The sequence below is a fragment of the Clinocottus analis genome, unplaced genomic scaffold (genome assembly GCF_023055335.1).
Source record: "Clinocottus analis isolate CAN_PGR_092001 unplaced genomic scaffold, fCliAna1.0.p SCAF_28, whole genome shotgun sequence".
NCBI lineage: Eukaryota > Metazoa > Chordata > Actinopteri > Perciformes > Cottidae > Clinocottus > Clinocottus analis.
The window spans coordinates 2,052,275-2,078,190 of NW_027176020.1; the positions used below are offsets into that span (position 1 = coordinate 2,052,275).

The 25,916-nt window shown below is 42.7% G+C and overlaps 5 protein-coding genes and 1 long non-coding RNA gene across 7 annotated transcripts; 4 read left to right on the forward strand and 2 right to left on the reverse strand.

Moving 5' to 3' along the window:
- Positions 1 to 28: 28 nt before the first annotated feature.
- Positions 29 to 5,320, reverse strand: plekhb2 (pleckstrin homology domain containing, family B (evectins) member 2). Of its 2 annotated transcripts, none has more exons than XM_068593060.1 (8): positions 5,043 to 5,320; positions 3,684 to 3,734; positions 3,393 to 3,545; positions 3,198 to 3,300; positions 2,859 to 2,898; positions 2,602 to 2,688; positions 1,939 to 2,053; positions 29 to 1,855 (listed from the first exon to the last, which is right to left on the reverse strand). In XM_068593060.1, the coding sequence occupies exons 2-8, from the start codon at positions 3,718 to 3,720 to the stop codon at positions 1,716 to 1,718; spliced, it is 675 nt and encodes a 224-aa protein (XP_068449161.1). In that variant the 5' UTR covers positions 3,721 to 3,734; positions 5,043 to 5,320; the 3' UTR covers positions 29 to 1,715. The 2 variants fall into 2 exon arrangements, with proteins under 2 accessions (XP_068449161.1, XP_068449160.1); XM_068593059.1 differs by having other exon boundaries at positions 1,939 to 2,056.
- Positions 5,301 to 7,113, forward strand: LOC137795529 (uncharacterized). The gene is made up of 3 exons (XR_011078398.1): positions 5,301 to 6,161; positions 6,280 to 6,491; positions 6,640 to 7,113. It is a non-coding gene; the product is annotated as an uncharacterized lncRNA (long non-coding RNA).
- A 2,009-nt stretch (positions 7,114 to 9,122) lies between these two features.
- ing5a (inhibitor of growth family, member 5a) lies at positions 9,123 to 12,779 on the forward strand. Its single transcript, XM_068592970.1, has 8 exons — positions 9,123 to 9,336; positions 10,104 to 10,175; positions 10,544 to 10,710; positions 11,069 to 11,180; positions 11,266 to 11,365; positions 11,458 to 11,593; positions 11,675 to 11,736; positions 11,830 to 12,779. Exons 1-8 carry the CDS (start codon positions 9,300 to 9,302, stop codon positions 11,867 to 11,869), a joined length of 726 nt encoding a protein of 241 aa, XP_068449071.1. The 5' UTR covers positions 9,123 to 9,299; the 3' UTR covers positions 11,870 to 12,779.
- A 1,447-nt stretch (positions 12,780 to 14,226) lies between these two features.
- On the reverse strand, positions 14,227 to 15,254 carry cep19 (centrosomal protein 19). Its single transcript, XM_068593006.1, has 2 exons — positions 15,020 to 15,254; positions 14,227 to 14,588 (listed from the first exon to the last, which is right to left on the reverse strand). Exons 1-2 carry the CDS (start codon positions 15,147 to 15,149, stop codon positions 14,242 to 14,244), a joined length of 477 nt encoding a protein of 158 aa, XP_068449107.1. The 5' UTR covers positions 15,150 to 15,254; the 3' UTR covers positions 14,227 to 14,241.
- Positions 15,255 to 15,492: 238 nt separating this feature from the next.
- pigx (phosphatidylinositol glycan anchor biosynthesis, class X) lies at positions 15,493 to 17,444 on the forward strand. The gene is made up of 6 exons (XM_068593066.1): positions 15,493 to 15,633; positions 16,024 to 16,117; positions 16,193 to 16,331; positions 16,422 to 16,632; positions 16,888 to 16,985; positions 17,074 to 17,444. The coding sequence occupies exons 1-6, from the start codon at positions 15,570 to 15,572 to the stop codon at positions 17,209 to 17,211; spliced, it is 744 nt and encodes a 247-aa protein (XP_068449167.1). The 5' UTR covers positions 15,493 to 15,569; the 3' UTR covers positions 17,212 to 17,444.
- Positions 17,445 to 18,130: 686 nt separating this feature from the next.
- Positions 18,131 to 25,815, forward strand: pak2b (p21 protein (Cdc42/Rac)-activated kinase 2b). Its single transcript, XM_068593040.1, has 15 exons — positions 18,131 to 18,351; positions 19,658 to 19,985; positions 20,081 to 20,187; positions 20,278 to 20,428; positions 21,339 to 21,370; positions 21,469 to 21,582; positions 21,685 to 21,817; positions 21,927 to 21,990; positions 22,274 to 22,322; positions 22,808 to 22,920; positions 23,021 to 23,138; positions 23,702 to 23,801; positions 23,892 to 24,088; positions 24,493 to 24,630; positions 24,747 to 25,815. Exons 2-15 carry the CDS (start codon positions 19,796 to 19,798, stop codon positions 24,831 to 24,833), a joined length of 1,593 nt encoding a protein of 530 aa, XP_068449141.1. The 5' UTR covers positions 18,131 to 18,351; positions 19,658 to 19,795; the 3' UTR covers positions 24,834 to 25,815.
- Positions 25,816 to 25,916: the final 101 nt, after the last annotated feature.

Consider the following 25,916-nt stretch of genomic DNA (forward strand, 5'->3'; position numbering starts at 1 on the left):
GAAAAAACAACACAAGCCTTTGTTAACTTTGTGAACATATATATATATTTATTTAATTGTTGAAAATACATCTGTTAGTTATCGTATATATTCTGTATTCTAAATGCAGGGAAGATCATACGTTAGTACATTTGATAGGAGAAATATCTATAAAAGTTACATCACGCTGCTCGCACAAAGCCGACCATTTGCTCCAATGAAATAATTCAATCTTAAGCGGTGATTATTCATTATTATTCATTATTAAAGATGTGCAGCTTCTTTAAAGAGCAGGGGTTGCTTTTCCCAAAGTGAATAAAGGCGCTCGCAGCGAACATGAATAATGCAAACAAATCCAACGATGTTCAAGTCATTTGGAGAGAAATAAATAAAAAGACCTGATTTACGTCACGGTCGGTTCTGTTGACGTGGAAACAAAAACTAAATACAAGTTCAACAGCTGCCAGTGAACACATGAGCGTGAAGAGTGCACGTAGGGTAAGAGTGCACGTAGGGTAAGGGTGCACGTAGGGTAAGAGTGCACGTAGGGTAAGAGTGCACGTAGGGTAAGAGTGCACGTAGGGGTAAGAGTGCACGTAGGGGTAAAAGTGCACGTAGGGTAAGGGTGCACGTCCCTTTTCACTTTAAAGCACATTCAGTGTTCTGCGTCGACTTGTTTCTGGCGGTGACATCATCGCTCAATCACAACCAGACCCCGCCCCCAAATGATGAACTGTAAGTTACTGCTGCTGTGTGTGTGTGTGTGTGTGTGGGGGGGGGGGGGGGGGGTATGTATGTGGCTGTGTGTGTGTGTGTGTGCGTGTGTGTGTGTTTTAGCCCTCCACCACCACAAACAACCCGAGCAGACAGAGAAGCTGCGTGTTTCTCAACCTAAACAGACGACGTGAGTAACGTGTAGAACGAGTAGACGGAGCAGCAGAGAACACACACAAGAAAAGGAAAAGATTAATGCACCAATGGACGGCTTTTACGGTAATTATGCATAAAAAAAGGACAAATGTGCTCCGTGAATCAGAAACATCGAGGACCTGAAATGAACATAAACGGAGAAATGTCTATAAAAACTAGAACGATCGAGCGTGAAGGTTTTTAACCGGCATCGAGCGGCGAGGTCGCAATCAACTGCCGAGCGTGAGGAAGAACTTCGGTGGGAACGCCCCCCCCCCCCCGAAGGGTTTGGCCCTTCCGGGCCACCGTAGAGAAACACCTCGAAGTAAATATATAAATAAACGGCTCGTCATCTTAAAGCTCATACGCAAAACACGGCGAGTCTGACCGCCTGGTGCTTAAATAGAGTAAAGAAAACACACTTTGAAGATATTATATTCCATGTCTCACACTGTAACCATGGACCTTCATTGAGTAATTGTTTTTGGTTAAATAACATTCATAATTCAGTACATAGAGAGAGTAAGGAGGCTGCCACACGGGGCATATGAGAAAGTGCTGACAGTATTTAGTATATATATGTATATACATATACATATATGTATATCTATATAGAACACATAGGGAGCAGATCACTGCCCATCACAATCATTCTTCATAGTCAGTTACATTGTACTCCGACTCATGTGATGGCACAGAGAGGAAGCCGAATGCTGCAAACCAAAAACAAAAAAGGGTGTGTGTGGTGTGTAGAGATGTGTGTGTGTGTGGTGAGGTGGTGGTGGGGGGAGCGGTGCGCTTACTAAGACGTTCGTTAAATGGAAACACTAGAAGACGGCGAAGAGCGAGCCGATCGCCAGACCGGTCGCCGCTCCCGCGAGCATGCCGAGCGCCACGTCGCCGCCGTCTTCCCACTGGCGCTCCCGAATAACGCCGTGGTGGTTCACCCCGGGAGCGACGTACCCACCTGGAGACACACACACAAAAACTGTTTTTGCCGACCTTTGGGGTATTTTGCAAACTCTGGCAGGTGAGAAGGCGGTCGCTGACCTTGGTACTGGTACGGGTACGCCACGGCGTAGGGCTGCCCGTCGGGCGAGTACACGATCTGCGTGGCGTGCGGCGGAGGTGCGACGTACTCGCCGTACGGACCCGCGGCGTAGACCTGCTGGGACAACGACAAGACAAAAGGACTGTTGAGCCTCTGGGAGGCCGAGCGGGGCTGGAGAGCACGTCATGTGACCAGAGAGAGACAAGCCATCCAGTGTTGATCAGACGAATACTGCTGAGTGGAGCTCTTAAAACACAACAGTGGACACGCCAGAAGCTCAAACTATGTATTGTTTTTAGTTTTTCCTTTTAGAAAATGAAGTAAAATGTGACAAAGAATGTGTGTTGTACTTTTATATGTTTATTATTTGTGCTGCGAGTGTAAAGACGAGTTGACGTTGATTTATTTGTGACGTAGCGTCCTAACTTAAGTAACGTCCGTAGTTATTTTAAACCAACCCATCATCTTTTCATCACTAAGTGTTTTTTTTACCTAACTGAGTTGTTTCCTTGCAAGATGTGAAACTTTATTTTGAAAAGGCTTTGTGATGCAACGAGTGGAACATTGAGGAGTGCTCCTGTAAACTGAGGAGTAACGTTTGCGTGAGATATCATGCGTGTGAACACGCTGCGTATTCACACTGTTCATTCCTTTATTTTTACCTGAGGTGGAGGAGCGTATTCTGCGTAGGGCGGAGGAGCGGACGGGCTCACTTCCTGCGCAAAGCCGATCTGAGGTGGAGCAACCACCTAAAATGAAGTAAATTAAATTATAACGTCACGCTTGAAAGAGAATGAACACAAACAAACGAGACGTTTGAACATTCAGAAGTTTTTTTCAAATGTTTATAGAGTTCCTGCTCTTATTTTGGTAACAAATCAAAAACCTAGAGACAACGTAAGAAGTAGCAGAAACTCACCGCATTGATTCTGGCATCCTGGAGCGCCATGGTCCACGCCCTGCGGCAGAGTGGAAACTCAGGATTTAATCACGTTACATTTATTTTGTATCACCCCAAAACCACAAATCGGACTCAGAGGGCGACGTAATCGACATCCTCCGACCCAGAACCCTCACATCGGCACAGGAAACCCCAACTTTGATGTGGAGAAAACTAAAAAAGGAGGGATCCCCCTCTCAGGATGGACAGAAGTGCAATAGATAGATTTAAAGTGACATCTTTTCTGACAATACAAACACACAAATAATTGGAGTGGCCAGAACACTGCATCAAAGTGATAATAAAGACTCGTCTTACAGAGCGTCGTCCGCGCTCTCTGCACACAGGCTGATGACCCGGCCGTCCCTGCACACGATCTGGAGCAAGGCGTCGCGCATCTTCCCCTCCGGCGGGTTGAGCTCTGAGAGGCGACACCAGCAGAGAGGTGAGGTCATTTTTAAAACTTTAAAATAGGAACAAAACGTCACAGCGGCGATGGACGACTGCGAGCACCTTGACATGCAGCGGAGCTGCGGATGTTGATGCAGTCGACCCTCATGTGGAGGTCGTCCTCCATGTCGCAGCGCTGCTGGTCGTTGTAGAACACGAGGCGTCCGTCGGCCCACAAGTCAAACCAGTTCCTTTTCCAGCGCCGCAGGATGGTGCCTGTGATGGGAATGTAACACACGGGATGGGATTTACTCATGAAAGCATGTCACAACAAATATCACGGCATCTTTAAAACCGCTTTAAATTATGATAAGTATTGCTTATCGTTCATAAACTGTTAATATGTGTACTCACTTTGTCGATGGAGCCAGCCACTCTTTACCATAGCCATCTTAGAGGCCACACCTACAACCATAATGTATGTTAGTACTCGTCATACTGTTGATATATTGTTATATAGTATATTATATTATACAATACAATCATTCATTTCTATTTTACAAACTAATTATAGAAGTTATTATCTCATCAAACAACCACAGCTGTTGTATAAATACAATAAGCGTCCTGTGACGCTGTACATACTGAACAGTATTTTAGAACGCTTGTCTGTAATGTACACATTGTTTGTAATATTGTTCACATTCCATGTATTTTATGTGTAAATGTATGTTTATTGTACATAGTTTGTGTTAAATAAACTAAATAATAAAATACAATATGATACCATATTATATTTGATATTTCAATGACATAGTATTCACCATACTTTATTTTTAAGATAATATCTTACACTATGTTCAACTATATACTATATTACACTATACTACTATGTTAGTACAGTACTACTACACTTTATACTAAGTCTCTTATCCCATACTGCAGCATAACTATTGACTTATTGACTCTTGAACATTATTTTGTATATTGACATGAACACTGAGTCACATCATTGAACCATAAACACCACCTGGTGTACATTGTTTACATAAACAACTTTGCTGTGTTTAGTCACTTCACCAAAAATGATCTTGTCTAGTTTATATATATTATTATATTATCTATTCTACTCCTAATAGTTGTCTATGTCACTCCTATTATTTATTTCTGGTGCTTTCTGAGCTTATATATAATTCATAATGATCATCTCTCATTACTGGGCGTGGCACAGCCAAAACTAACCTTGTGACTGTTAGCACTAAGTACACACACACACACACACACACACACACACACACACACACACACACACACACACACACACACACACACAATTCAGAATTAAAACATAAATACAATACAATTAATACAGTATTATGTATTATATTGTTATTCGAATGGTATTTTATTATTATTTATTGTTATTATTATGCAAGATAGTATTTTGTATTGTTATTATTATTTATGATATTATTCTTATTTAATATTATTTAATACGAACTGTTTTCCAGGACCGACACTCAAATAACTAGCTCAGATATCGTGGTTGTCATGGCAGCTTGCTGGGCTAACGGTCTCGTGTTGTTGTTGTCTGACACAAGTCGAGGTTAGCTAGCGAGCTAACTAGCTTAACCGACGTTTCGTGCGTGACGTTACCGTCCCACGTGGGGTTTCTATAAGTCGCACGAGTTGAAGACGCTCGCCTTGCTTGGCTAGCCTTAACACACAACGCATGCGCCTTGTGAAGACAGAGTGTCATTTGGGGATACTTACTTGATTTGTGTGTGTGTTTTTATGGAGGAAAAAAAAAAGATGGAAGGCTTTCGTGAAGGAGGCAGCAAAAACCCGGAAGTGAGACGTACGAAGTCAAAAAAGAAGATGACGCCCTCCTCGAAGTCAAAAAGCAGCTTGACCGATAAACCCGGATTGGACGCGGCCCCGCAGAGCCGCTTACTTGCCCCTCGGTAGTTGCCCTTAAGCCCCGCCCGCGGCGCCTTTTAGCGTCAGTCTGTCCGGGAGAGGGAGGCGTTTGTTGTGAATGACGTAACCATGTCAGCTGACAGGGTTGGAAAGTGCGCGCGAACTCAGCGGGGGCGCGTCAAGTCGACGCTGTACCTACGCCGTCGACGTCATGCCGTCGAGGGACAGCGTTGCGCTGCAATTCACCGCCATGCCGCTAGGGGGGCTGTGGCTTTGTGGCCGTGTTGTTTCAGCGGATATTTACCTTGCTTTTTCTTCCGGTCACAATAAACAACAGTACACAATGGCGACCGGTGTGGAGCGGCTGTATTTGGAGTTGGCGCTCATCAATATTAAAAAGCAAATGATTATATTGCAAATGTTGAGGCGCAGGCGACAGAAAAGACGTTCGCGGAGGTGGTCCGTACGACCACTAAACCGATCGAGGCCGGGAACGGGTGAATTTACAACACTTGTTCAGCCACTGAGGGACCTGGATGAACAAATGCACTTTCAATACTTTCGGATGTCAGCAGGCCGATTTGACGAGCTTCTTCGCCGTATACAGCCGTTAATAAAGCACCAGACAACGCACAGCATGCCTGTTGATATCGCCCAGAGGCTGGCGGTGACGCTGAGAATTTTAGCCTCAGGTGGAAGCCAGCAAGCTGTGGCGGCTAGCTACAAATTGGCGTCGAGCACCACGTCCACCATTTTGTCGGAGGTCTGTAAAGCATTGTGGACAGCGCTTCAGCCCGAGTTTTTGCCATGTCCTTCAACCAGACAATGGGAAGCCGTGGCAGCAGATTACTGGCGGCTGTGGAACTTCCCAAACTGTGTTGGAAGCCTCGATGGTAAACACGTTTACATAAAAGCAGGAAGCGACTACAAACGGACTCACTCCATTGTGCTAATGGCAACATGTGATTCCAGGTAATTCCTATCTAGCTAAATCATTTAAAACATGTTTGATCTATGAGTCCATGTTATATCCGTGTACAAATCCACAGTAAAAAACAACACAAACAACATGCATTGATGTCCTTTACAGATACAATTTCACAATGGTGGACGTAGGAGAACATGGAAGAGAGAGCGGTGGTGGCATTTTGAAAGAGAGCAGGTTTGGGTCGATGCTGCTTGACCACAAACTCAATCTGCCCCCACCAGCTGAACTTCCAGGGACCGGAGTCCAGATCCCTCATGTCATCATTGCTGATGCTGCCTTTCCCCTGCACTGCAACTTGATGCGTCCCTTTCCAGGCATGTATCATTATTGTGTGTGTCTATATATCTCATTATTAAAGCTGCAACAGACAAAAAAAATCATTAGAGGATGTCACTGACAGACTTTGTTTGTAAAATCCATGGTATAGTAGTGTGGTCATTAATATTGTGCTTTCCTATACAGGAGTAGGCCTGACAATGGACAAGCAGGTCTACAACTACCGCCACTCCAGGGCCAGGCGGGTAATTGAAAATACATTCGGCGTCATAGCTGCGAGGTGGAGAATTCTTGGGAGACCAATAGAGTTTCGGCCTGAAAAAGCTATGGATGTCGTCAAAGCCTGTGTGGTCCTACACAACTACCTCACCTCCACAGATGAGGCGAGCACCCCAGACAGCAGATACATCCCACCGCTTTTTGTGGACACAGACAGTTCTGGAGCAGTGCAGCCTGGCGAGTGGAGAAAAGTGGTGGCCAATGATTCGAACTTCGTTAAATCTGTCACACAGATGTCCAGGGCATGTTCCACCAGAGCGGCATTGGCTGTTCGGGATGACCTGATGGCTTTCTTTCAGTCACCTCAAGGGACCGTGTCGTGGCAAAACGAGATGGTGTCCCGAGGCACACTCAATCAGTGATAATAAACTGTGTAAATTACTTTTGTAAACTGTTTTGCTGTGTTGACAATACATATCAAAACAACTGTTTGAAAACAAACTTGTGTGATTTATTCTTATGTAATATAAAAAGTCACATTTAAAAAATCACAGCCAAGTGCACTCAAACAATACAACACACACACTTAATTATTTACAACACTATAAACAATAAAGTTCAAAACTTCGAGGTCGATCATTGTCTATTTCCATGTATCAGCCCGTAGACTTCAAACATGACATCGGGTCTCCGGTCCTCTGGCACCCTCCGAAGCAAGTCGGCCACCATGAGTCCGAACCTGGAGCACTCATCAGCCTCCTGCACGAGCTTCTGCTCTAGGTCCACCCTCAGCTTGTCCAGGTTTGTCAGCTGCTTAACAAACGACTCGTCCTCCTGGTCCCTCTTCCTTTTGGGCTGAGACACGGGGGACTCCATCGGGGAAGAAGACGGTGGCCTGCGAGGAGTTTTAAGCAAACCCCGTTTGACAGATGCAGATGTGGTGCACGACGGAGAGGCAGTCTCGCTCTCTGATGAACTGCACGACGTCTGTTTTGAACGAAAGAGTGGATGCTTGATGAGTCTGTGTTTCTCTACAACCAGTAGTCAATACCACATGTTGTTAATGTTACACATAAGCACACACAACCGATGATGTAGCATTAATAACAGAAAACACATACCTTTGCCTCGTAACTGGAATCCGTTTCGCGGTGTTTGACGTGCGGTGCCAGCCACGATAAGAAGTGATAACAGGCAGGCACTTTATGGCCGTCTGGGTCGCCACTTTTGGTTGCGAGTCTTTTTCGCAACCGGACATATTTGTCCCGCAGGTTCTTCCACTTTTTTGTGCACACAGCAACCTCGAGGCCCGTGTTTCGTGCGATTTCTCTCCACGAGTTAATTGACATTTGTGAGTCTTTATAGTCCTTCGACGAGGAGTTATAAAGATGGTCATATTTTCTGACCTCCTCGATAATCCGTTCCTCGGCTTGGTCCATCGTTTCTACGTCTTCTTTTTCTTCTTCTTCTTCTTCTTTTTCTTTTTCTTCTTCTGTAAATTTAACTGGCAAATCGTAATCATGTATCTTAGGTGTGTACCGCCACCTACTGTACCGGAGTGTGCAGAGTCAGGACTACCTACTCTAACTTACTAGGGAAACAAATAAAACAATACGAAACTAAACAAAACAATAAGATGCAACAAAACAAAAGCAAAAATAATTAGACACAGCCCAAATTTTTGCCTTCAGAAGTTTCCTTTCCGAGTTGTATTTGTGACACCTCATGATAAGCGAAGAAGTAAATATGTCCCCATGGTGAATCCTAATTATGAGAGAGAAAGTCATAATTGTGAGATAGTCATACTTGTGACTTACAAAAGTCACAATTATCAGAAACAAAGTTGAAATTATGAGATAAAAGACTTATTTATGAGAGACAGTCAAAATTACATTAAGTTATATTCATGAGATGAGAAAAAATTCAAAACAATGAGATAAAGCAATAATTATGAGATATGAAGTCCTAAATAGTACTATTACTCTCATTATGTTTATGAATATCATTATGTCATTGAAGCTGACTTTGAAGTCACTTTTCACCAAAACTGTACAGTAAAATCTCAAGGCCATAGACATGAACATAGCAGGGGTCAGTCTGAACAAGACTGCGTTGTCATTTTACTTTACACTGTTATTATGAATATCATTATTTAATTTAAGATGAATTTGAATTCAATGCTTGAATCCGGTTAATTCCCTTTGGAAAAAAGGACAGAAGCGGTAAAGATCCGGTTCGATAACTACATATCGATTCATGTGAGGAAAGTTGTATCTGACAGACGCGGTCGGGCGATCGCTCTCCTCTGCGCATGCGCGTCACGAAATCTCACTCGCAGCTTGAAAAAAGTTGTATCCTGTGACGTCTCTGCTCGTCCGCGGTGCACGTGCGCTGGGTGGAAACGAATTCCGCGTGATCGCTAAGCAGCTACGGGGCGGGCGGGCGGCGTTTCACTACCGCCATCAAGTATCTCCAAGTCACGAACCGACGGGGCGACCCAGGGATACAAAACAAGCGCACCAACTCTCCGCCCAACCAACTGCGTTTTCCTTTTTTTCTTCTTTTTTGTTGTTTTGTTTTTTTAAGAGCTAACGAGAATAACGCAGAAGCTTAATAGCTAACCAGAAATGGCGACGGCCATTTACTTGGAGCATTACCTCGACAGTGAGTACCCGGGGACGAACCGTATTTTACATGCATATTAACAACGTCTCGCGTGTGTTTCATGGGTCACTTCTACTGCATCGACTCACTTTCTCGCTTCGCGGTGCGTGAAGCAACGAGAGCTAGTTAGCTGTTATGTCACTAGCTTCGCGAGCTAACTGGGTGACCTAGAAAACAAGCAACGGGTTTTTATTAGTGGGTTGTTACAAATAATGTTGCCGTCACACGCGTTGTTGTTCTTAATATTATTTACACTTTTTAAATTCGGTCTATTTGAGTGAAATCGTGTGTGTGTGTGTGTGTTTGCGTGTTTGCTTCAGGGCGGCAGGGAGCGCGCGTTTGCAACCTGTTGAAAACCGCGTTGGCCGTTGAGCGCCGGAGGGGGAAGGGGAGGGGGGAGGGGTGGTTAGTGAAATGTGTCACACCCCCCTCCCCCTCCCCCCTCTCGCCGGATGCTTAAACACCATACCTCTGAAACCACTAACAATAATGCATAAACAGAGGGTGACGACACATTTAATGTGCGTTTCATAACTTAACACACACACACACTTTTTTGGGGTGCAAAAATATAAACACGCTGTTCCAGAATCAGTTCGACTGGATGAAAGGTGCATAATAAACATAGAATAAAACAATACAAAATAGTGCAAAAAGTAAAGCCACACTATAATATACGAAACAGAAAAGACTGAAAAGTGTAGTTATGTATGGACTATTGCTCTCTGTCTTTGCCTTCCTCACCCTGATGTCGATTTCTTCTCTAGGTATTGAAAACCTACCATGTGAGCTGCAGAGGAACTTTACTTTGATGCGGGACCTGGACAATAGGACTGAAGGTGATCATTTAACCTCATAAAGCTAATATCCAAATGCTATATTGATTGACCCCCCCCTCCTTCCCCCGCCTGGATTAGACCTCTTCTAACAGACTGAGCTTGATTGGCATCATCTTTTACAAGTTTATAAAGTTTTACATAGCAGTTACAGGGCTTTAGCACAGGTGGAACTAGCCGCATTAAGAATGGCTGAGCTCTTTTAACTCTCCCAGTAAACTCAGAAAAATGGACCGTGTGCATTTCCTACTTTGTCAAAGTCCTGCTGTGGAAGAATACGTCTCAGCTACAATAACCTGAACGCATCCTACATAGTCGTGCAGGGCTGCGGGCTTTGCCGTCGCTGTAATGATGATGGTGTTGTTGTGCAGAAAAGAAAGGAGAGATCGACCAACTGGCTGACGAGTACATCGCGAAGGTGAAAAACCTGGCGTCGGAGCAGAGAGTGGAGCACCTGCAGAAGATCCAGACCGCCTACAGCAAGTGCAAAGAGTTCAGCGATGACAAAGTCCAGCTGGCGATGCAGACGTACGAAATGGTCAGTTTGTTGTGTAGATTCACTTTTCAAAAGATTTCATAATGTCGACATGTTGGAGACGAGCGTTACTGCGATAGTTAGGATGCTGAGAAGTGTTCTTCTTCATAGTCAGTGTTTTATTACAGTAAATGGAGTAGCATGGGAGCAAAGTAACGTTCTGCTGTGGACGCATTTCAGACTAATAATCTATCAGTTTTAAGTGAACGTTATATTTGGAATATTTTCACCTCTTTACTTTTCTGTCAGGCAGACTTTTCTGACGGGGATCTGTAGCCGTTAGTTTCATAAAGTATATTCCTAGTCTGCAAATGGCACTGGACACATATTCAGGTTCTACGTGAAATCCTCGTTCCTGCAGGTGGACAAACACATCCGCCGGCTGGATGCCGACCTGGCGCGATTTGAGAACGAGCTGAAGGAGAAACTGGAAATGAGCGGCTACGAAAGCACCGAAGGACGAGCCTTGAAAAGTGAGTTGCGGATCAAAAACGGAGAAGACGACAAAACGGATCAACGCACATTTTTACCAAACCGTTCTTTAAACGTTTCCTACAGAGGGGGATTCACGGGGGCTGAGAGAGAAACGGGCATCCAGAGGAAGAGCAAGGAAAGGTTCTGATGAAGATTCTCCCAAAAAGAAAAAGATAAAAAACAGGTATGTCTGGGCCTGAAGGTCACAGGTTTACTAAATGACTCGTTCATTTGTTTAATTCTCATAATTCTGTGTTTTTTTTTGGGGTCTTCTAGCCCAGACATGAGCGATGCCCTCCTGCCGATGCAGCCGTCCGACGTTCTGGACATGCCGGTGGATCCCAACGAGCCGACGTACTGCCTGTGCCACCAGGTGTCGTACGGAGAGATGATCGGATGCGATAACCCTGATGTGAGTGTTTTCTTTCTTGCTGTCGGAAACCAACTCTGGTTTCTGCAAGCTGTTAATAACGCGCTGTTTGTCATCCCCTAGTGTCCAATTGAGTGGTTTCACTTTGCTTGTGTTGATCTTGCCTCAAAACCCAAAGGAAAATGGTAAGAATTTTGAATTATTATGCTTATTAATACTGATACCTTATGATTAACCTCCGTGCTTTAACATATTCCCTCCGCTCTCAAACCTCTCAGGTTCTGTCCGAGGTGCACCCAAGACAAGAAGAAGAAATGAGGGTTCTTGCTTTCAGAAATACGTGACGGGTAACAAGGATATTTTTCAACTTGGACTCTATTTTAGGACTTTATTGTGTCGAAGTGGCCGATGGAACAAAAGAAAAACTGTACGCTGTCGTCTTCACCTGCGTTCAGAGATATGAAGCCACAACTTTACAGTACAGTTGTTCATCAGGTCACTACGGGACAAATAGGGGAAACACATTTTTTTAAATTGGGAAGTGAAGGAGAACGTTGCAGACGGATTGCTGGAACCCCGACAGAGAAACCAAAGCGTTGTGTTTGTTGTCGTGTCTAAACGAGACAACGGCGGCAGAGAGAGAGAGGAGTCACTTTGTTGGGTTTGAGAAAAATAAATAAAGCGAGACTTTGCCTCGGTTTTACACGACAACAAACGGACCAAATCAAGTTTTTCTCCGTTGGGTTTCGTTCCATCATGTTGTCCCGACTCTTATAATAAAACTCTGAGTCTGTTGGTGACAGAAACACAAACATCGGAGGTGAGGAGTTTCTCCCGAGCAACTTCACGGCATCCTGTTTGTCTGCAGAGTTCTCCATCATCAAAGGACCAATTACGCAACATCTTCTCGTCAGACACCAAAACATGGAGGGGGGAGGGGGTCCAGGTTGAAAAATACCAAAGTTACTCTTTAACTAATAATGTATGCATTGTTGTTGTAGTTATTAGTGTATTGTGTATATATACATAGATATATATTCAGATCCTATAACTCTCCATCAACTTGGTGGGTCATACTGCTTTTTTATTTTTATTATATTTTAAAGGCCTAATCCGGATTCAGAGTCCAGCTACACTTGTGGCACCGTTATCTCTCCTCCCAATCAGAACGTCCTATCTTCTTTTTAAATCATATATATATATATATATATATATATATATATATACATATATATATATATATATATATATATATATATATATATATATATATATATATATATATATATATATATATATATATATATATATTATTATCATCATCATCATCACTGGCGTACTCACAGATCTTGGATTGGGGCTCGAGCTTACTTGAAATATAGACATTTTTATAAAGGACTATTTTTTTGTTTTTAAAGAATCGACAGCCTGCTGAGAATTAACGATTTTTATTTTTTTATTTTTAAATGCCTGATGGTAAAAGGAGTTGTGTGTCAGATTGTTCAGTTCGCTTCCTCCTTTAGGGAAAACATCAGCTCTGCACAAAGGACTGCGTTGATTATCTGAAACCAAACACGCAAAGCAATGTGAGTGTATTCTTTATCAAGTTTTCAAAGAACCTGTGACATGTTTGAATGTATTTTGGTACTAATGGTCAGTCAGTGTCGCTCGTCAGCTGAACGAGTGTTTAAGCACCTTGAATGAAATGTCCCCCTGAAGAGGTTTTACGACGAAGTTTATCTCCTTTACATCTCTGCCATAGCGCACCACTTCAAACAACATGGAAATGCAGTATATAATACACACATCTATCTTTGTATAATATCAAACTATATTTTGTGGACACTTTTTTTTTCCTTTCCAAAGAATATATATGTTGTATTGCCTACTTATTAGTGTACACTCAAATTTTTATTTAATAGGATTTTATTATCTTCTTTCCTATTCAACTGTGAATAACACGTTTCGGTTGTAAAGCCACAAAATAAAACGAGCCAAAGTCTTTGTATTTTGTAAAATTCAGTATTTTATAACAAATAAATATTCGCTATTAATCATGCATTACGAGTCATTGACGTTTTTAAAATGAAACGTTTTGTGTTTTTAAAATGTCTTTTCAGCCTGAATGAGACCAGACTTTGAGACGTAATGTCTTTCATTGCTGGAGATGTTTAGTAACGGCTTCAAGTGAGAACTGAATGCTTTAAATCTCTCTCGAGTACAAGGATCCACTTTCACTGAAATACAGAACACTCCACTTCTTTGGGTTGAAGATAATTTAATTCTTGTTACGTCCGTCAAGCTGCAAATGTAACCGTCATGGAGGTTACAGTGCTCACTGTTGGAACCGTTTTAGTTCAACTTCAGGGGCGCTTTAGTCTGCAGATGTGTTAAATCTTATCTGTTTCTAATATACAATCCACCCGTATTGATTGTGAATGAGGTGGGCAGAATATTGTCGCTTTAAGTAGCTGCCAAATGTTCACAACATCGAGTCAACACCACTGTGAAACCCCCCAAAAAAAGCTGCATTGGACTGCATCAGCTCTAGATACCACTACCTAATAAACTGACAGCTCATCGAGTGTACTTGACTGTGTGCAAGAAGATATTTCCTGAAAACAACCGCCCGACATTAGATGCTGTTCATGACTTAAATAAACACTTGAGCCGTGTTAGATTTTGAGTTTTTAAAATTCGTCGTCGGACTCTTCGTCCCAGCTGCACTTCCCCTGCACGGTCTTCCCGAAATCCTTCTCCACGTCGTAGACGAAGTCGGGGTCGTCCCTGCGCCGCCGGTTCCTCTCGAACAGTTCGTCCATCGTGCCCTTCTTGCGGGCCAGCCCGTCGTCATCCAGTTTGTTCAGGTCCTCGTCGGGGTCCAGGCAGAAGGAGGCCAGGCTGCGCTCCAGGCTGAGGCCCTCCATGTGGTCTCGCAGGATGAGGTGGAGCTTCTCCAGCTGGCTCTGGGGCACGGCCTCCAGGTAGTCCCGGTGCCGAGGGTGGTACTTCAGCCTCTCCGCGGCCACGCAGTAGTCTAGGGGTCAAGAGGAGATGGGAATCAAGGGGTCAACGGGGTCAGATTAGCCAGCCATATATGCCACTGTTTACCCTATGATCCTGTCCCCAAGTGGTCTTTTGTTGGATCCCCATGACTTTAAGATGCAATTTGAGGACATTTAATACAATATAAACTGAAATTATTGTGGTTTTGATATAGTTTATACAAATGAAGGACCCTCTTTGAAGCCATTATCCTTTTAGTTTACATTGTGTGCATAATATAACCATTTAAATCCAACAACTAATTGCCAAGTTGCACATCTGGAGCCTTTGAGGGCGAGAAAATGGAACAATAACAAAAGTGTAAACAAACAAAAACAATTGCAGCTGTAGAGATTTTTCCTTTACCCACGTCTGAAGAGATTTAAATCAAATACAAATAAATTAATATTTGTCTTTTCTTACCGGAATATTTCGAGAATTTTCGTACGGGGATGATTCTCTTTCGGACTCGTTTAGTTTCCTTGTGTTCGTAGATTAAAACGATGGCGGGAGGACTGAACTGGACTCCACATCGCTTTGCCTCGAAACTCATCCTGCTGGAGTTCAGCGGGAAAGGGCTAAAACATTTAAACCATATTAAATATTATATATTTTCATATAAATGCGTTTGACTAGCTTCAGCGCCGACTCGTTGGGATCAACCCCGAACTTAACTGTCTTGCCCAACGCCTGTCTATATTTATAGTAAATATTTTTATAAATTATATTGTTTTGCTCACGGTGACAGAAATGATGGATATGTTTGTCTAACCACCACCCTGTTTTATACGTTATTTCAGCATCGGAGCGAAAACACTTTCCTTTTTTTTTTGGTCAGGCGCTATCTCAGCATTCCTAAAAGGGCAATGGGGTCCTTCAGCAATCGTTTCCGTAAACAGAGCATGAGCAGCTAGCTACATACACATTGGAAGTAACTTAAAACGCTTTTTGTCGTTTGCCGACACTAATTTTGATGTATTTTTTACTTTTTACTGTTTTCGCGTGTTTGTCGACATTTCATTGTTTTATGCAAAAAGGTAAAGTAACATTTTATAGTGTTAGACCTCCTGAGTGAAACTGATAAACGCCAAGTAAAGTTAGTTGTGTTTAACCAAAACCTGTTTTTCTGGCTGAGAACAGAAACCAGCCTCTTCTCTTAGATGTAAAATACCTTTTAAAAAAAGTATCATAAATGGTTATGTTTATAATTAAGTGCCATCAGTCTCTTGGGTGGAAATTCATTTTAAATTAAAAATAAAACCTCTTCATATTTTATTTTGAAATTCATCTTTCATGTTTTTTTAAAGTTTTTTTTAATTTTAATATCGGACCTAAAAATAATGTCAGCCAAAGATATAATCACTTAATTTAAAAACGTCTTCTCTCTAAAGTCTCTTGACCAAAACAATCTAAATATATATTTGCAGATGTGCAGAAGAACGAGAGCCACTGTGGTCTCCTGAAGCAGTGGCTTGAATCCTCCATAGTTTCAGTGGAGCTCACCAAGAAGGGTTTTCACAGGTATTTTGCAGCGTATTTTCCACAACAATAACCCCCTTCAAGGCTCTTCATGAGTGAGTTTCTCGTGTGTTTCAGGGAGGCGGTCACCACAGTAGAGCTCAGCCCAGATGTGCTCCTCAGTGGGGTCAGAGTCGTGCTGGTCCACAGGTGGCCCAGAGGTGTCTACGTGGATCCGTACCAACTTGCATCCTTGAGTGAGCAACGCAATTGGCAGGTAGGACTGACAGAAATTGAAGCCAAAGCAAAGCCCATACTACACAACACATTCATCTGTTGTATTGACATATGTATTCCCCTCTGTAAGATATTAATAGATTCAGCCATTGACCTAGAGGTGCCAGCTCACAAGACCGCAGGATTTATCACATATGTGTATCCCACCCTCGTCGGACCAACTCCCAGACTGAAAGTAACGATCCCCATTCACGGTCGCTACCACGAGCCTTCTTACGATGGCCAAACGTTCACATCTGTCGAAATAGAACATCCAGAGCTGCTGCTGCGGACTGAAAAATGTAAGCAGGTGATTTTTATTCCGTAGTCAATGCATGTCTCTTTTCTCACTAACTATATACATATATGTTTTAGTAGATTTTTTATGTATGTTCTTTAATTTTAGTTAAGAATATAGCAATAGCTTATATTGTTTAAAACAATAACCTGACTACGAAAGGTCATAAAAAAAACGACTGTAGATTATTAGTAATTTTCTGCACGTCTTTGCAGTTCTAATCGTCTGTCCTTCATCTAAACTTCTTTCTTCTCTCTAGGTTTGCAGCTTCACAACGTGGAGCCTCATCTGGTCGTGGACGCCCCCTGTACTCACGACAATTCCAGCACATGTCCGTGGGTTAAACTCCGTCATCAGGTATAAATCTGTCATTTGTTTATTGATTACAATTGTCTCCTGTTGCTTTTTCTTTTTTATCACTCAAAGCTCCTCTTGCATCCCGTAGGAGCGAGGCCTCGTGAAGGTTCAGTTTCCAGTGGGCGACGGGTCTTTGGTGGCGCCCGTGTGCGGTGCAACCCTCCTGGTCACAATGCTCTGCTGCGCGGCTCTGTCCAAACACATGTGGGAACACCGCATCATTTAAAACGACAACGTACCTCTCATCAAACAGTTCATGGTCCTTATGTGTATATGAATTCTTTTAAATGAGAAATACATAGAACATCTTAACAGGGAGTCATGCAAACATAATATATTTTACATCAGTCTAATTTTCTTAAATTAAGGAGGTTTCTAGTTTTGCTCTGTGAAATAATCCAGTGAACAAAAAGGTTCTTGGAAAATGTCTCATTTACTGTAAATAAACATCTGTGTTGTGATTGATCCCAATTGCTGTGAAGTATTTTCCCTCCTCTGATAATCTTGGTTCAGAAGTAGAAGCATAACCCAAGATGATTGTTATCCTTTTACTTATCTTAGTTTTTTTTTCTTCATACAAAAATTCCACTAAAAGCAGTCGTTGCAAACAAATGTAATGCTTACTAGTGGAGCAATGGACCCACGTTCGTACACGCATATAAGTATGCATGTATAAATGTACATATACACATACACACGTATACGCTGACATATATACACATGCCCATACCCATGTATAAATGTACATGTATACACATGCATGCACTAACATACGCCCACATACATATGCACATATGTGTATATATACAAACCTGTACATATGTTACACAAATACTCTGTCCTGTTGTACTTGTATTCATCTATCCATTAACGTGCTGTTGCCCAGCGGCCCCGTGCTGGCCAGGAAGCTGAATAGAAGGGAAATACAATGACGATACAAAATAAAATGCTGTAAAAAATATGTGCAATATATCCGAATTATTATCGAGGCAACCCAAAAGTGCATGTATATGCGCCTATTTCCAAAAGGTCTGACTATTTGGCTGAAAAACAAACTTTAAAAAAATATAAACTACTATAAACTTCTCTCTCGGCCTTTATTTTGAAAGTATTTTGGAGCTCAGGGTGCGCAGTTCCGTTTCCTCTTCGCCACAACGGAATTACCCGAGGCCCGATAAACGATAGAGGAAAAGTTGCCCTTTGTAAATAGTTTGTGGCCACATTTTTTTATTTAAATATTTATCCTTTCTCGCCGGTTCCCGTTGCTTCATAACGTAACGGAGGAAGTTCTGCTTTCAACGGTTTTTACAAACGTTTTCCAAACCGTCGAGGATCGTCTCGTGAAGTTCTGTTGAAGTTATAACCGGTGAGCTCCGCTCGTCCGTTATTACAATAATAAAGAGAAACACTCCTTTTTAATATTTGTTGGAAGAAGTCCACTCCGGGTTGTTTTTAAAATCATCTTAACGGCGACGTCAAAGTTGTCGCGAAGGAAACCGTCAACTTTTGGTTGCCGGGCTAGTTAGCTATAGCTTCAGTAGCTCGTTAGCGTTAGCTGCTAGGTAGCTTAGCCGCCCCTGTTGTTCACTCTTTATGTTTTTTTTTGGGACATAAATGTCGTTAAATGAAGTATAAAGCGCTGAATGTCAATGTGATTAAAATGTGTAAAATATATAGAGTATCTTAAATGAGTCTGCATTTCAAAGAATGCTGTATAGAAGGAAATTAAAATGTAAATATAAAAAATATATATCTGAATGAATAAAGAAAGCTGTTAAAAATAAATGACAATTAAAATGAGATGCTAAAAAAACATGTAAAATGTATTTGAATTCAAAAAGAAACCTGTATAGAAGAAACAATAAATGAAAATATTAAATAAAATGCAAAAAAATACTGAATTAATAAGGAAGCTGTATATAAGGTAATTGTATAAATCTTAATTTTTTTAATCGTTTTAATCTTGTCAACAAAAAAATATTCAGGTCCTTTACTGAAGTAAAAGTACATTAAAGTATGCACTCTAATTCATAATCACAGTGGACTTGTGGACTGCAGTGATGAATATCTCAATGTGTTAATGACCATTCATGTGTTTGATGTGGATCCACTTATCTGGAAAAAAGTTGAATATTACCATTACAATATACTTCAAGTACCAAAAAGTAAAAGTACTTAATATGTACAACGTTTCAGAATAATGTAAACAATGTAACTGGGTTATAATTACTGATGCATCAACTTATAATAATAAAGATGCAGTTACTTGTTCCTACTTGATGTTACATAAGAGCTTAAATTCATAATGAAAAGATCATATTTTATTAGTTGAGTCATATATTTGTGGTAATTAATCTGAATCTGCAGAGTAACTAATATTGTCAAACATGTGTAGGGAAGTAAAAAGCACAATATTTACCTCTGAAATGTTGTGGAATACAAGTATAAAATAAATTAAAGTAAATAATCAAATACAGAACAATTACATCAAATTTGTAGTAGGGCTCTTGAATAACTGGTGAGTTTCCAAGTCGTCAATCACTAAACCAGCTTCACGTTTAGCACTATACGGCTTCAATAAAACACGCCACTACCTTGTTTTACAGGAGCGGTTGCTTCCCCACATGTGTAGACTTTGTATTGTTTGTTTAATGTCTGCTTTTCCCTTCCAGGTACCACTCGGTGCTTCCTTTTTCATTCTCGGGCGCATCCTCCCGTGAGCGCATGAGCACGCCTCGAGTCGATGTGAGCGCCGCTTCGCTCTCTCTCTGTTTGCCGTCCCCGCCGCCGCCCGCTACCAACCTCCAGTGATGTGTGACAACGGAGACCCCGAGGACAAACCCCCCGCTCCCCCGGTGAGGATGAGCAGCACCATCTTCAGCACCGGCTCCGGCAAAGACTCCCTCTCGGCCAACCACAGCTCCAAACCCCTGCCCTCCGTGCCTGAGGAGAGGAAACCTCGCAACAAGATCATCTCAATCTTCTCTGGCGCTGAAAAGGGTGAGATTTGGAGACATTTAACTCTTTTAAAGTGCATGATTTGTTTTGCGATTGATGAAATTGAGTGTTTTACATTTGTTTTGGTTGCTTTTAAGGCGCTAGAAAGAAAGATCGAGACAAGGAGCGACCGGAGATCTCACCGCCTTCAGATTTTGAACACACCATCCATGTTGGGTTTGACGCCGTCACGGGAGAGTTCACTGTGAGTTTTGGGCTTTTCTCTCACCTCGTGCGTTATTATCGCATCTCACTCTGCGCCATTTTGACACCACGTCGTCTTCGTCCCACACAGGGAATGCCGGAGCAATGGGCTCGGCTGCTCCAGACCTCCAACATCACCAAGTCGGAGCAGAAGAAAAACCCGCAGGCCGTGCTCGACGTCCTCAAGTTCTACGACTCCACCGGCAACGGCCGCCAGAAGTACCTCAGCTTCTCGTCTTCTGGTGAGTCGGACCTTTGCTGCAGAGGACAATACTCATTAGTCAAGTTGTTAAATTCAAGATAAATGAGGGACTCGTTTGTCGGCACAAGTTAATTATTGTTTGAAATGATACTTCACCCCTTCGTCTTCAAGGAGATAAGCTTTTTTTCTTTCCTCATGAAGAGGAATTTGATCAATATTATCTTTGTTTAAACGTTTGTAACCTCGGGTCCAGTCGTGTCTGAGAGGACGACTCTCTGTTTTGATTTGGCCTTACATGCTTTTAGGTTGAATAAAGTTGTAGAAGGTCAGAATCTGTTTAGTACACACATCAGAGTCCGATGCACAGACAAAGACAGTCGACTAAAGACTGTAAGAAGTCAGAAGTTTCATCAATATAACAAAGACGTCAGTGGCGGTTAATTTTCTGTAATTAGCGGTTTATTCTTTCTGTAAAAAAAAAAGTGGCAAAAAATACAAGAGGCGCTTTTCCTTTTACTCCGGCGCCGCATATCGAAGCTCTATTTCTGTTTTGTTTCATTTGAATATTGTGAATGCCTTTCCCTTTTATTTTCTGTCGGCTCTGCTGAGGTTCAGACCTTTGATCAGGTCACGAGTGAAGAGATCTTCATCAGCGTGACGCTCTTTCTAAATCGCTCGATCGGCTCCATGAAGACCGGCCTCCTCGGCTCGTAGAAACGTTTTCAAGGCTCATGTTTGTCTGCCTTTTCCCTTCTGCGCTTTGAACTCTGTTACACTAACATACAATAAAAGTGTTTGTGTAACCGGTCAAAAACACGTCCTCTGTGGTTAATCGTTGACGTCCTTAATAACCTGGCGAGTCCAAACTTGTGTGTTTTTTTAAATCTGTGATGACAACAACTCATAAAACATCTTTTGTCTCCGCCCTCTTTTGTTTTTGTTGTTCACAGAAAAAGACGCTTTCACTCCCGGGCCTCAGTCCGTAAGTATTTAAACAGAAATACTGTTTTAAAAATATATATTTTTCAATCTTCTAAAAGATAAACCCGCCCTTTTTTTCCCCTTTCGCTCTAAAACCAGCCCGTCAAAAAAGGCACCGAGCCGTCTTCTCCGATCAAAGACATCGACGACGACGAAGACGACGATGAAGCTCCTCCCCCGATCGTGGCGCCGAGACCGGAGTACACGAAGAGCGTGAGTCGCCTCCGCGGCGTCGCGGTCGTCGTTTTTTCTCGTATTCCGTCTCCGTGAACTCAAAATGTATTTGTTTGTTTGTTTGTTGTTGTCGTTGTGTAGGTGTACACCCGCTCGGTCATCGACCCCATCCCGGCTCCGAGCGCGTGTTCGGACGGAGACGCCGCCTCCAAGGCGGCGGACCGGCAGAAGAAGAAGGGCAAGATGACGGACGAGGAGATCATGGACAAACTGAGTAAAAACCCGACCCGCCGTGTCCGGCAGTCGAGCCGCTTGAAGCATTTATTTATGCTGCTGCGTCGCTTCCTTCACGCGCGTGAACGTTTTATCTTTTGTTCTCGCAGGAACGATAGTCAGCATCGGAGATCCCAAGAAGAAGTACACCAGATATGAAAAGATCGGCCAGGGGTGAGTTTCAATGTGAACTACTATCATGAATATCACTTTTAATGATGATAATATTAATAATAGAGCCGTCTTTTCTCAATTGAATTTGTTCTTTTTTTGTTTGTCTACTTAAACCTTCAGCCACCATGTGCTCACACTTTGACTAAAATCTAAAATACAAACTGCTCCTCTTACGTTGAGTGCTATTTAGTTTATTTATGTATTAGTTTTGTTGCGAGTCGCCGAGTATGAAGTATAAAAAATGTGCCGTGAAGTGAATCTCTGGTCTGGTTTTGTCCCGCAGGGCGTCGGGAACGGTGTTCACGGCCATCGACGTCGCCACGGGGCAGGAGGTAAAGAGAGAAAAGAAAAGACACAACAGTGAAGTAGTGGAGCTCAGGACGTTGACAAAACAATGACTCATGAAAGTTTAACAGCAAGTAATAATTATCAAGTGATGATTAAGAGATGATGGTAAATACTGACAGTAGTAGTTAGTTAGACAGCAACGTCTGTTTAAAGGTAGAAGACGTGAGTCAGCGTCAGCATCCAGACCGAGTGACGTCGTATCGACACGTCTGGACGACGTGGAATCGAGCAAGAGACATTTTTCTGAATGCATTTGTCAGGAAAATGTGTTTCTCTTCCTTCAAAAGTTGCATCATTTTCCTTTAAGTGTTTTATTTTAAAAGGGAAAAGCAGTTAAACGTGCATCATAAACCAATGCAGCTGCTGTGAAGACCGAAGGAAAAGAGAGCATAGCTAGAGCTGATGTCGTTTACATATATATATTAATATATATGTATAATATCTTCTCTCTCCCGCGTTCTTTTGACAGGTCGCCATTAAACAGATCAACCTCCAGAAGCAGCCGAAGAAGGAGCTGATCATCAACGAGATCCTCGTGATGAAGGAGATGAAGAACCCGAACATCGTCAACTTTGTGGACAGGTCAGACCCGAAGAGACCCGAGAGAAGTTCTGCCACAATCACAGAGCTGGCAGCAGTGTGTGATGTTGTGTGTGTGTGTGTGTGTGTGTGTTTTTTTCAGTTTCTTGATGGCGGAGGAGCTGTTCGTGGTGATGGAGTATCTGGCCGGCGGCTCGCTGACAGACGTGGTGACGGAGACGTGCATGGACGAGGCCCAGATAGCCGCCGTCTGCCGAGAGGTACGCCGCTCTAGCCGCGGCTGTGGACTCCTCAAAGAAGCTCTATCAATCTAAGTGAACGCTGTATTTAGAACATCTTCACCTTGATGTCAGACACACCTCCCTGACTGAAGCTGTTATCGCTGCTCTCTGCACACACACCAGACTCCATTCACAAAAACACTGATTTAACCTCTCAGAGCACACAAGCTGCTGCTCTGCTGCTGAATCAATCGGTTAGTTAGTGTGTTGTTGTGTGACTTTGGTGAATCCGAACTAACCCTTTACCACACCAAAGTCACACAATAACACTAACTAACTATCAGATGAGTGCAGCAGCAGACCAGCAGCTCCAGAGCTCTGAGAGGTTAAATCAGTGTTTTTGTGAATGGAGTCTGGTGTGTGAGCAGAGAGCGGAGAAATATGTCTGACATGAAGAGAAAGAAGCGAAGATGTTCTAAATAAACTCTAAAATACGTTCACAGCTGGTTCTCCTGTCTCTAGCTCCATCCAGTGGAGTAAAACACTCCTTAAAACCACACTTCTAAACATCCCATCCTCCCTCTTAACTCTTTACCTCGCAGTGTTTACAAGCGCTGGAGTTCCTGCACGCGAACCAAGTCATCCATCGAGACATCAAGAGCGACAACGTGCTGCTGGGGATGGACGGCTCCGTCAAGCTGAGTGAGTCCCGTGTCGCCGCCGCCGCCGCCTGTCAATCTCACATCCGTGTATATACACATATATATATTTATTGTTTTGCTTCTTCGACAGCCGACTTTGGCTTCTGCGCCCAGATCACGCCGGAGCAGAGCAAGCGCAGCACCATGGTGGGGACGCCGTACTGGATGGCGCCGGAGGTGGTGACCCGGAAGGCCTACGGGCCCAAAGTGGACATCTGGTCTCTGGGAATCATGGCCATCGAGATGGTGGAGGGAGAGCCGCCGTACCTGAACGAGAACCCGCTGCGAGTGAGTGGAAGCACCGTCGACCCTTCTGGGCGTCTTTGTTTTTATCTTAGATGTTCAATCTTAGTAAACTGAAAAAAGTCTATAATAAAGTGCTTTTTTAAAAATACAGACACTTTAAAACGACACCTTTCAGGACTGACGTTGGATTAATAGAACAGAAAAAGTAGTTCCATGAACATACTGATACTTAAAGGGTTAGAATATATAAAATAAATGATTATTTTGACGTTATGATCAGGACAGAAGTTGGTTAAAAGATTTAACTCTGTGAAAGAAGATAATAATATTTATTTATCATTTCATGGTAGTTTTTTTTTTTTAGACGCGGACACATTAACACATTTTACCTTTCTCTCTCTCTCTCTTTCTATCTCCCTCCTTCTCTCTCTCCCCCCTCTCCTCAGGCTTTATACCTGATCGCTACAAACGGAACCCCTGAGCTCCAGAACCCGGAGAAGTTGTCTCCGGTCTTCAGAGATTTCCTCAACCGCTGCTTGGAGATGGACGTGGAGAAAAGAGGCGGAGGCAAAGAGCTGCTGCAGGTGAGAGGAACGTCCTCACCTCCATTCAGTCCTCCCGTGTTTGGATAGCAAAAAAAGTACTTTATTAAAATGATCTTTCCCCTCTTCATCTTCCTCTTCCTCCTCCTCTTCCTCAGCATCCGTTCCTGAAGCTGGCGAAGCCGCTCTCCAGCCTCACGCCGCTCATCCTGGCGTCCAAGGAGGCCATGAAGGGAAACCGCTGAGCCTCCTCTTCCTCCTCCTTCTCCTCCTCTTCCTCCTCGCCCTCACAGACACGGGCCGACCCTTTTAGAATTTTATTTTAATTTTTTCCCCGTGCCAGACAATAAGGCTGAGCGTGGCTCTCGGCGCTCTGGATGCATCAGCCTTAAGAAATAAAAAGCCCTGACGAAACCTCACTGTGAAGAAGACCAAAATATATCCAGAGAGCACAAACTCCACCGCTGTCGATATGAACTCTTTTCTCACTCGGATGTCAGAAGACAAGTCAAACTGAAGGGCTTTAGTTTCCTCCTAGTCATTCTGTCTGGTGACGAGTTCTTTTTTTAACTTTGAAATGAAGAAGATGCCTCGGTTTTTTTTTTCTTTAATCGACTGCCTTAAACAAATGAGAAATGTTGCCTAATGTATTGTTGATTGTGTCGCTGTGTTCCTCTCCCCCCATGATTTTTACTACCTTTGTAATTGACCTTTTTCTCAGCTCGTCTTAGTTTATTTTGATACTTGAATTTCATATTTGTTCCCTTTTTTTCTCTCATTCAATGAACACTCTTTGCTATTTCCACATCGTGTTTTATAGACATTTTTATCTCCGTTGTTTTTTATAGGAAACATCTCCGTACGTTCGTCATCATGATCACACCTGACAGACCGACTGTACCCCCCCCCCCCCCCTTTGTATCACTAGTCTCCTGATACCAGAGGTGCACCTTACAGGCAAAAAATTAAAATGTTAGATTGACAGGGTTTATACATTTTTTCTTTGTTATTAAAAAAATGAATATTGTATGTTGAACTCTGTCCTTTTGTGTTCTTTGAGACTAAACAAATGTGCTTCTCGTGTGTATATTGTGTACTTAATGTTTAGTTTTATTTGTTTTCCTTTCTTTTAAAGTGGCCATATCGTAGTGTTTAGCTGATGGAGACGTTTTGTTTCTGACTAACAACCTTGTCTGCGCGCTCAAATAAACTGTTTGTGTTATTGTATTGTTGTGCAGTAATATCTCCCTCTTGTCTAACACACATATGAGAGATAGCAATGCAGGCGTTGCATTAATAACCATTTCTATCGATACTGAGTGTTTCAA

Bases quoted from the DNA above. Each gene is read 5' to 3' on its own strand.
- plekhb2 (XM_068593059.1), bottom strand. From the start codon at position 3,720: ATGGCTATGGTAAAGAGTGGCTGGCTCCATCGACAAA. The intron at 2,057-2,601 runs GTAAAAATAAAG...TCGTTGTCCCAG, and splicing joins AATACGCTCCTCCACCTCAG to CAGGTCTACGCCGCGGGTCC. The intron at 1,856-1,938 runs GTCAGCGACCGC...GTGTGTCTCCAG, and splicing joins GTACCCGTACCAGTACCAAG to GTGGGTACGTCGCTCCCGGG.
- cep19 (XM_068593006.1), bottom strand. From the start codon at position 15,149: ATGAGTTTCGAGGCAAAGCGATGTGGAGTCCAGTTCAGTCCTCCCGCC. The intron at 14,589-15,019 runs GTAAGAAAAGAC...CTTGACCCCTAG, and splicing joins AAAATTCTCGAAATATTCCG to ACTACTGCGTGGCCGCGGAG.
- pak2b (XM_068593040.1), top strand. From the start codon at position 19,796: ATGTGTGACAACGGAGACCCCGAGGACAAACCCCCCGCTCCCCCGGTG. The intron at 21,818-21,926 runs GTAAAAACCCGA...TTGTTCTCGCAG, and splicing joins GGAGATCATGGACAAACTGA to GAACGATAGTCAGCATCGGA. The intron at 22,323-22,807 runs GTAAAGAGAGAA...TTCTTTTGACAG, and splicing joins ACGTCGCCACGGGGCAGGAG to GTCGCCATTAAACAGATCAA.
- ing5a (XM_068592970.1), top strand. From the start codon at position 9,300: ATGGCGACGGCCATTTACTTGGAGCATTACCTCGACA. The intron at 9,337-10,103 runs GTGAGTACCCGG...TTTCTTCTCTAG, and splicing joins CTTGGAGCATTACCTCGACA to GTATTGAAAACCTACCATGT. The intron at 11,737-11,829 runs GTAAGAATTTTG...CAAACCTCTCAG, and splicing joins TCAAAACCCAAAGGAAAATG to GTTCTGTCCGAGGTGCACCC.
- pigx (XM_068593066.1), top strand. From the start codon at position 15,570: ATGTATTTTTTACTTTTTACTGTTTTCGCGTGTTTGTCGACATTTCAT. The intron at 16,118-16,192 runs GTATTTTGCAGC...CGTGTGTTTCAG, and splicing joins ACCAAGAAGGGTTTTCACAG to GGAGGCGGTCACCACAGTAG. The intron at 16,986-17,073 runs GTATAAATCTGT...TGCATCCCGTAG, and splicing joins GGGTTAAACTCCGTCATCAG to GAGCGAGGCCTCGTGAAGGT.